Source organism: Urocitellus parryii, chromosome 13 (assembly GCF_045843805.1).
Source record: "Urocitellus parryii isolate mUroPar1 chromosome 13, mUroPar1.hap1, whole genome shotgun sequence".
NCBI classification, from domain to species: Eukaryota; Metazoa; Chordata; class Mammalia; order Rodentia; family Sciuridae; genus Urocitellus; species Urocitellus parryii.
This window is the reverse complement of record NC_135543.1, coordinates 60,631,837-60,641,616: the sequence shown is the minus strand read 5'-3', so window position 1 is coordinate 60,641,616 and position 9,780 is coordinate 60,631,837. Positions and strand designations below refer to the sequence as shown.

At 53.0% G+C, this 9,780-nt stretch overlaps 1 protein-coding gene across 1 annotated transcript in view; it reads left to right on the top strand.

Moving 5' to 3' along the window:
- The first annotated feature begins 412 nt into the window (after positions 1-412).
- Positions 413-9,780, top strand: part of Apcdd1 (APC down-regulated 1) — a 33,790-nt gene continuing 24,422 nt past the window's right edge. The window contains exon 1 of the mRNA XM_026412444.2: positions 413-521. Coding sequence (XP_026268229.1) covers positions 464-521 — 58 coding nt within the window. The 5' untranslated portion in view covers positions 413-463. The remainder of the gene's footprint in view (positions 522-9,780) is intronic.

Here is a 9,780-nt window from a genome sequence, read left to right as displayed (position 1 = left end):
GGAAGAAGTGGGGAGAGAGTGGAAAGAAGAAGGGCGGCGGGAGGAGCCGGCCCGGCGGAGGCGTGGCCAGAGCCCGCCCTCGCCCCGCCCCGGCCCCGCCCCCGAGGCCCCGCCCCGGCCCCGCCCCGCCGTAGCCGCCCTGCCGGTGGCGCTGGGGAAATATGAAGAGGCGCGGCGGCGGCGGCGGCCACTGCGGCTCGGGGCGGCGCGCGCGGCGGCCGGGGCGGGACGCGGGGCCGGGCGCGCGGAGGCCGGGGCGGGACGCGGGGAGGCCGCGGCGCGGACGCAGGCCGGGCGCCCACCGGGGCTCGCGGGGCATGGGGCGCCGAGCCCTCGCCTGAGGCCGAGGCCGGCCTGGCCGCCGAGCTAGCCCTGCACGCCCCGCGCCAGCCGGCCCCGCGGAGGGGAGCGCAGAGCGCCCGGGCGCGGACGCGCCGCGGGCTGAGGCCACGGAGCGCTGGAGATGTCCTGTCCGCGCCGCCTGCTGCTCAGCTACCTGTTCCCGGCCCTCCTGCTGCACGGTGAGTACCGCGGGGAGCCAGCTGCGCCGCGCGGTCTGCACTGCCCCTCGCGGGCCGGGGACAGCTCTGCTCCGCTGCGGCCCCAGGGTCCCTGCCCCGTGCCGGGGCTCCAGAGCTGTGTTGCTGCCTAAGTGTTCTTTCTGGAAAGGCGCAAACATCGCCCACACCGACGCTTTTATCTCCAGAATCTATTGCTTCGCGTCCGAAGGAATACTTTTATCCACTCTGTTGGCTTTTCGGACTGGAGACTGTCACGAAATCGCAGGCTTCGCGATCCTGTTTCCAAAGTGTCAGCGCGTAGGGGCTCTTAGTGCGGTCCAAGCCCTTACTGAAAAGAGAAACCATGATCGCTTAAGGGCAGTACACCTCGCGGTGTCCGTGTGCGGTCCAGGACCTGTGTTTGTGGTCTGCGTGCACTCTGGGCTCTCTCTGGGAAGGTGGGGTGCGGTGGCCTCAGCTGGCCCTCTGGGTGCAGTTCAAGGGCTTCTGGTAGCTAGGATTTAACCTGAAACACAGTTTACTAAGGTTCCTGGGACCTGATGCCCTGCTTCTCTCACTGGATGTGTTCTGTTTGTGCTTCCCGTGCCACATTTTCTCTGGAGTGTCAGCCTTTGAATAGAGTTCCAGAAATCGCACTGAGCAATATAACAAATGCATTGGTGTGAAGAAGGTAGGTTTTGTGCAGGTCATTGTTGATATTTGTAGTGGCCATTGCAGAACACAGTGTGCCAGAAAGTGTCCTAAGCAACTGTCCCTAACAGCCAGACACCTGACATCTCAAGAGTGACTTCAGGACTGTCCTTACCCTGAACCCACCACAGTCACCCCAGAACTCGCAGCTGCCTCTGGCTTTACAATGCCTTGGAGTCAGCACTGAAAAACTGGGCTGTCGACCCCGGAGGATCAAGGAAAGGGAAGAGAGTTTAACCCACAAGCTGCTGTGTCTTTCTTTCTTTGTAGTCTTGCCACCAGTGGGAGGCTCCTGTAGCTCCCAGGCCCAGCGAACATGTCTGGTTGGGCCAGACCTGCTGATTGCCAAGGTGTGCTCTGAGCCCCAGCCATCCCCACGCTCTCAGAGTCAGGGTGGAAGCTGGCAGTTCAGAGCAGAAGAGAGAAGGTGTAATTACAGGGTTGGGCTCCTAGGCCCATCTGCTTAGAATTACAGAGCAGTTTTAATCTTTGGCTGAAACATGAAACAAATCAGAGCCAATGAGCAGATCAAACAGCAGCTGCCACACACACAAGAAAAAAGAGAGACGAAACAGGCAAAATTGGCCCCTTTGAAAGACTTGTAGTATCTGTGGAGAAGAAGGTCATGCAAATGAAAATTCAATTCAAATAAGAGAAATTACTTCAAAATTTGGCATGTACAGAATTCTTTGCAGACAAGCATTGCCTTTTGAACTGCAAAAGAGATCTGAGAGGTGCAGCTCGGTTTCCTCTAAAGAGTTCTTCCCTCCTTGGAAAGGTGGGGGTTGTCTATACACTCCTCCCCCTAGGCCAACCTGGGATGCAGTAGCTGGCAGACATCAAGAGCCCAAGCATGTCCATATGTCCTCTGGTCTAGGATAGCCCCAATTCTCTTGACTTTGAGTTGTGGTGGTTCCTTGGAGTCTGGGTCAGCCTGCCTTGGTGGTGCTGGGAGGGGTCATAGTGGAGCGGGGCAACTGGAAGACTCAGTCTGTGGAGTCTGTGTGTATGCGGAGGGGAAGAATTTAAGATAAAAAAAGGAGGTTTGCAAGTTTAATTGGATGATATGGGTTAACCTACCAAAAGCGTCTACAATTTCAAAATAAATTTGCAGTGACAAAATTCTCCAGGAGCTTTGGAGATCAATGCAAGAAGTAAACAGAGGGGATAGTCGTTCAATTTATAAATCCTCAGAAAGGTTTATCTTAATTGGTTAGGATGATGACAAGCACCAGGAAAAAAAAAAAATGGATATAGCCTCCTCCCAATTTTTGCTTGATGGAAGTAGTTTTAACAGAAAAAGGGTATTGATCCACCTGACCCCAGGAATGTTTTCGTGGAGCATGTCCTCCTGCTCAACAGAGGGTTTCACAGGAATTTGAGACTTCTGTAGAAGCAAGCTCAATCATTTGTGTCAGTAGACATGTGTCTGTGTGAGGGAAGTCCTGAAATCTTCTTAGAGTGACTTAATGACTTTTTCCTGATAAGTAGGCATTTGATTTCTGGAACCATGTGATACCATTTTTCTTTTTATGATAATAACTTTGTTGATGGAAGCAAATGTTCAATGTTTCTAAATGCACTTGTGACAAACTTTAATACATTTATCTTCACACACACACACAGAGGGTTGCACTGACAAGTCATGTCAATGAGATGGAAAAGCACACAGAGCCAGGTGAGGACACAGGTGATACCGTCATGTGTGTGGCATCCAGCCTTTGTTCAGGTTCTTGGCCACATCATTTCAATTCATTGCGAGTCATAAATCACCCCTAAGTTCTGTTGGTGAGTAAATTAGTCTCTGGCAGGACTTGAGCCTAGTGTTTATTTTTGTTCTTTTTTAAAACTGTAAATGTCGGGCAAGACCCAGGTTCAAAATGTGTTGGCATCAAAGTACACATGTCACCTTTGCTCTCCTCTTCTTTGGATTCTGAAAACAATTGCATTTCTTAATCCAAATAAAACCCGTTGAGTGTCATGAAAGCATGCAGCTGGGAAATATCCATTATCACTGTTTTCTTTGCTTAGAGGAAAGCTGCGGATGTTCAGATGTCCAGTTCTAAAAGTCAATCAGCCCCAGAAAGGCAGATTAGCAGGAGGCATCCAGAGTGAGTGAGTAAGTGGTGTTTGAATGCCCAGTGAGGCGCCTCCTCTTGGTTTGGGGGGACCTGACGCTGGGCCAGATGTGGAGCATGTCCTGCAGTGTATGACTTTGAAAGGGGACACTGACCTTGGGGAGGTGGAGACTTCTCTAACAATTCCTCTTCACTCGGGCTTATGCTGTCTAGACTTAAAGACTGAGTGGGTGACCATCAGAATGAGAGGAAACTTTTAAATGGCACAAAAGTAGAAATCTTTGAAACTCCATTTTCTTGAAGATAGTTTTTGTACCAAGAAAGACTTCCCCATACCCTTTGCCATCTTTTTCATTAAAAGAAAAGGAAATCTCGGAAAGGAACCTGACTCATTTGTGCACAAAGGGCCCAAGGCCTCGGGCCCTTGCTGGATATTCTCTTGTTAAAAGAATGGACTTGCTTCAGACACGGCTCAGGTGGCTCGGGAGCTTACAGTCACCTGCCCTCTTGTCCCCCTCAGAAGAGAAGAGGTCTAGAGAGGTGGGAGCAGTGGCCGTAGTTACCTGCTGTTGAGGGGTGTCTCATGACAACTTGATGCAGTGGGTCAAAGTGAAGAGTAGAACAGTCTGCTGGCGATAGCCTGGGCGCAGGGTGCCCGGTGCCAGCCGCAGGGCGGGTCTGCAGCAGGCTCCATGCCTGCAGCCGAGGGCCTTACCAGGGACCCTGGGGAGGCCGTGTGGCCAGGGCTCCTGTGCGTCCCTCTCAGTCAAGACGTCTGTGGACTGCTCATTGGGCCCTTCGTTCACTTCGAGTAGATCCTTCTGGAAAGGGAGTGAGAGACAGGTTCTAGGTCAAGGGGCATGTGGTGTCCCACCAGTGTCAGGAAGGGCGTTTTGATCATTCCGCTGGCCCCTCGTTCCACACTCACTTGTGAAGACCTGCTAGGTGACCATGCCAGTGTCACCGCTGCCAGGGTGGAAACTGGGAGGGGTGTCCCCTCCCCAAGGGCTCCTGCACACACCCAGGGTTAGGAAGAAATGCCCACTGCAGAGCCCCAGCGCCAGAGGACAGCCCCCCGGGCCACTCTACAGGCTAAGGATCCCACACACGCCTCACCCCCCCCAGACACACACACACACACACATCTCGTACACACACCCATACACCACACACACACATGTCCTAAGCCACATACACACCCTACGCCACACACACACACAGACACCCATACACCACACATATACACACCCTACGCCACACACACACACACACACACCCTATGCCACACACACACACATCTCGTACACACATCCATACATATCCTAAGCCACATACACACACATACCCTATACACACACCCATACACCACACATACACACACCCTATGCCACACACACACACACACGCACACCTCATACAACACACGTACACCCTACGCCACATACACACACACAACCTATGCCACACAAACACACCCTATGCCACACACACACACACACACCCATACACCACACACACACACACCCTACACCACACACACCCAAAGCCACACACACACACACACAAACACACCCTATGCCACACACACACACATCCATATACCACACACACACCCAAAGCCACACACACACACACACCTTATGCCACACACACACACCCATACATTACACACCCTCATACACTACCCATACACTTATAACACACACACACCCCACACCCCATACACCACCCACACACATATACCACACTTACACATACACCATTCACACATGCCATGCACCACCCCCCCACATACACCACACATACACCACACACACACACAGACCCCATACACACACCCCATACACGCCCCCACACGCACTCCCTGTACACACACTCAGCTTTACAGTCTCTGGTTCGACCCCAGTGCCTAGCCCAGGGACCTTGGCATTGAAAATGATGTCACTGGAAAGTAACTCATCCACTGAAGTTAAATGGAGCCAGGCTTGAAGCTTTGACTTTATTATTTCTCCTAAAAGGAGACCATATTTAGTATGAAGGTGTACAGTTGGTAAAAGCAGTTCTCTTAGCTTTTTATTGCAGAAAAAAAATGGAAATGAATATAAGACCTTGGTAAGCACCCACCACACTCAATTGCAGTAGAACCAGCGTGTCTGCACCCACGTCCATTGTGTAGCAGGGGACAGCCCTGGAGCTTGCCCGCCAGGACCCACTTCAAAGCACAGCTTCACGGGGAGGGTGCCTGTTAAATGGCCGGCAAGTTCAAGGCCACATAACTACCTGCACTTCATCTCATCAGCTGCCCTCTACATGTCGGCCAGTTCTGACTTGAGGTGCGCCCGTCACTGCATGGCCCAGGTTTGCAGGCAGACCAGTGAAGGAGGGAACCTGCAGAGCGAATGGGAAGAGAGCCGTTCAACCTCTGCCCATGCAGACACCCAGCACCCATCTGTCATCCCAGCTACCTGCCGTCCCAGGCAGGAAGCAGCAGGCTCGAGGCCAGCCTCCACAACATAGCCAGACCCTGTCTCAAAGTAAAAACTACAACGGGCTGGGGTGTAGCCCAGTGGTAGAACACCCCTGGGGGCCATCTCCAGTGTCCCCCAGCATACACTTTAACCCACAGACAGCCATCAGTATTTGGACTAATGTGATCTTCTGTTCTGTTAACATGGGTTTTTCTAAAGTATTAGAGTACATACAGAGAGCCCATCCTGACCTAGATCCAGTTCAGCCCACGTGTGCTTAAGAATTGTTGCTCCCTCCCAACAAGGTTTAGGTTCTGTACATGTGAAGTCTCCCCGCCAGTCCTGACAGCAGGGGAGTGTCAGGGCCACCTGAAGAGGAGCTGTGCACCCCCCTCTAATCCTGAGTACAGAGGTCCTGGACTATCCTGCACCTGCAAAGCTAGTGGACTTCACCTCTGCTCGGATAGGAAAGGTGCAGCTCTGGGAATGGGCGTCACCCGATGGGGTGAGTGACACCCACCTGTTTGTTGTAATCCTACCATTCTGCCCTTTTTGACTAGAATGTTCCATGGATTAGCTCCCCCCAGGGGAGAATCTGTGGAATTTTCATTTCCTGTTAAGGGTGGTCCTTGCCTAACAGAGACCCCAGCACACAGTAGGCACCTGCAGTGTTGAAGGAAGGCAGGTTGAGCTTCTGAAGGCGGCAGGCACTGCCCCTCCCGCCCCCACTTTCTTGGAAGGTCCTGCCTGATCTCTCCGTGCCTGGTCTGCTCTCTGAGTGCACCTAGCACCATGTGGTGACTGCAGCAGAACTACCTTCCTCCCTGGAACACTCTGTGTGCGGGATTTGGTGAATTCAAGGGGCCTAAACTGCTTGGTCACTTTTACTTTGGGGCAGTGCTGGGGATTGGACCCCAGGCCTCACCTAGGCCTGCACTCTACTCTGAGCTACACCCAGCCCCACGTGGACTTCCACTTAGGCAGGCAGCCCTGCGTGGACGGCCAACCTTCTGCTGCCTTTCATTTAGGAAAATCTGTTTCCTATTTGATGTTGTGGGAATTTTCGTTCTCTGAACAGGAGACAACCGAGACTGTGAGGGTCAACAAGGTCTTTGCATTGTCCTTGGGGAATACCATCGTGGGGTGGCACCTTCCAGGGGAGTAAATCCCCAGTGCACACACATGGATAGCCTGCAGAGCTCCTGGATTTCGTGGAATGTTTTGGAAGTGGTAATCTATAAAACTGTGCCCTGGAGCCGGAAGGACTTAATTCGTTTTCAACAGGTGAAGTTTCCTTCCAGAATCTACTTACTTCTCCCATATTCTCCTGGCCATAATTCCATCTGGGTTCCGTCCAGGCCTTGCAGCGACAGAATGGCCCCGCTGGGCACGGAGCCTGGGGCTGCCTGAGCGCTGGTGCCCTGGACTGTTGGGGTCCCATGTGCCTGGGTGGTAACAGCCTTCGACCACACGAGATGGTGCTGCCTGAAGAGAGCTGTCACGTGTTGCTTGAACATGAGTTATTATCCTTGTTATTGCAATTTTTAGTTTATATAGAAAATAGAAAGGCACATAGCAGTTGGCCCACCCAGGCCACCTTGAAGACTGACCTCTGACTGCTGCTTTCTGACTGACAGTTGATCCTTTGAGGTGCTATTTTCCTAAATTCACCCCCAGGAGAATCTGAGTTGATGGGCACACGGTGCTTATCTGCTCAAGTGGCCAGAATATCTAGAATTCTCTTTTAACCAGGAGGTGGATGGTCTTCCTGTGTCGTGAATGAGGCTGGGGGGCCTCTGTGGCCCAAACAGGGCTGCAACATGCTTCTTGTAATGAACTGTCCCACCTCAGTGTCCTCTGGCACTGCAGAAGCAGATCATCAGAAGAGCCAACGGCAGCTGCATGCGACGTACAGCGGTCCACATTTCAACAACCAGATATGTGATTATTGACAACAGTACACAAGTAATCCAATTAAGGAGAGGGTTTTTTAATTACTGTAGGTGATAAGCACATTTACTACTAGGAATGACAGGTGTCCCAGGCAGGAATGGTCATCATTGTCAGCTGCGGTTGTTTTGTTCTGCCTTGCAAATCACCAGGATGATGGATGTGTGCCACTTAAGATTTGTTAACGTAGGAAGCAGAAGGACTTTCAAAAGTTCCTTTTCAAGAGTAGTGCTGAACCTGCCCGCCTGCTTCCTCCCCTCCTCGGGCCCTCCCTCTTCTTTCACCCCCAGTTTGCAGAAAATGGTCAGCGCCTCTTCAAGACCACATAAAGGGTGGGATGCCATTTGCTGAAAGTCGTCATATTTCTCATTTACTTGTGCAGAAAGGATACCAGACTGAGCTGGTGCAGTAGGCTCCTCGTGGTCTTCCTGCTTCTGATCTGCTTGTCCCTAATCCCACCAAAAAAAAAAAAAAAAAGTAGTCTTTCCAAAACGTCAGTGGCATTCTCCTCCTGCCCTTACAGTGATGAAAGCTGTGGGGTGCCTCTTCAGCTTCCCAGAAGAGCCTCCCTCCGCACGTACATCCTGCTTGACCATGGCTGCCTGCCCTCGGCCCACGGGCATCTCCGTCCCTGAGCCTGGTTCTCCCTGTTGGAGGTGGTGTCCTCTGCCCGGACAGCCCTTCCTTCATCCGGGCAGAGATGTCCTCCATAACCCGCAGGGAGATGCAGGGCCTGCTTCCTTCACAAGCCCCTCTGGGGCCTGGACCCTCACCCAGCCCAACCTCCGGGCTATAATGTCTGCAGCTGCCTGCTGTGTGGGGAGCAGTACCCTGACCTGCGGGCCTCCTGACTGTGGGAGTGAACGGCTGGGCTTACACCTCCAGGGGATGCGGGAACACAGGCCCCTGGTGGACCAGAAGTCTCAGGTGGTGTCCCTGGAGGGGGCACCAGGGCTGCTCTCAGAGGAAGCCTCGGGTGTCAGGACGCTGCTGTGACGCTTGCTCCTCTGCTCCTGCACTCGTCCTGCCCCATGGTCTCCTACACTTCTCATGACCTCGCCTCACTAGCCTTCCTGCCTTGTGCTCTCTTCTCGCACACTCTGCCTGTCTCCAGGGGATCTCCTCTGGCACTCTTTCACCATGACGCTGTGACGCTGTGACGCAGGATGCAGTGCAGCCTAGGGGCCTTGCCAGAGCTGAGCAGAGGCTGTGGCCACCCGCTGTTCCTCCAAAGCTGGGATCAATCAACCTCCTTTTGAAAAACAAGTTATCAAGCCTCAGATGTTTTGTCAGAGCAGTAGAAAACAGACCAGTGTGAACACCTGCCCCACACTGAATACTGCCCTAGAGCGTGAGCCTGTCACAGCGTCCTTGGTGAGCTGTGACAGCTGTGGGTGTCTCCCTACCTGGCTGCTCACTGAGGCTCCCACTGTACTGACTGCCTCAGGGGCCCCTCAGCCTGGCCCACTCTCAGTTGCTTGGGTATTAGTTGGCAGAAACCCGAACCAGTTGAACGCTTCTTCCCTGCTCTCCAATGATTAGCAGATTGGGCTTTGTTTCCTCAACCACTGGTTGAAAGGAGGCTGCCTTCCCTGTGTGACTCCAGCCTCAGGAACAACCTGTATATATGCTCACTGCCTCTTTTCTGCCTCTAGGGTCCCCGTTTTCCTCTCAGGACCCCTCCTTCGTCATCTCTACCCTTTTCAACATCTATGTCAGAGAGACTTTGAGAACCTCAAGTTCCAAGAGCTTGCCTTTATTCCTCTCTGTGCCTGTGGTCCCTAAAATAGACACAGTAAGAGTTGATGGGCATTCGTTCAGCCAGCAGAACGGACCGGCCCCAGGTCTGGCACTCGGGGTCCCGCCCCTTCTGCTCCAGGGCCACGGGTGCTTGGTGAACGCACCTGAGAGCTAGCTGCTTGTCTGTCTTCCCAGCTCAGAGTAAGGCTGACCCTGGGCAACTTTCACCATTATTTTAACTGCCTTCTAGTTAGGAGGGACCTTTTGAGGTTGGCCTAAGAGCCTTGTCACTAACATTGATGGAAATGACACCGCTGTGCTCAGGAGAAGCCG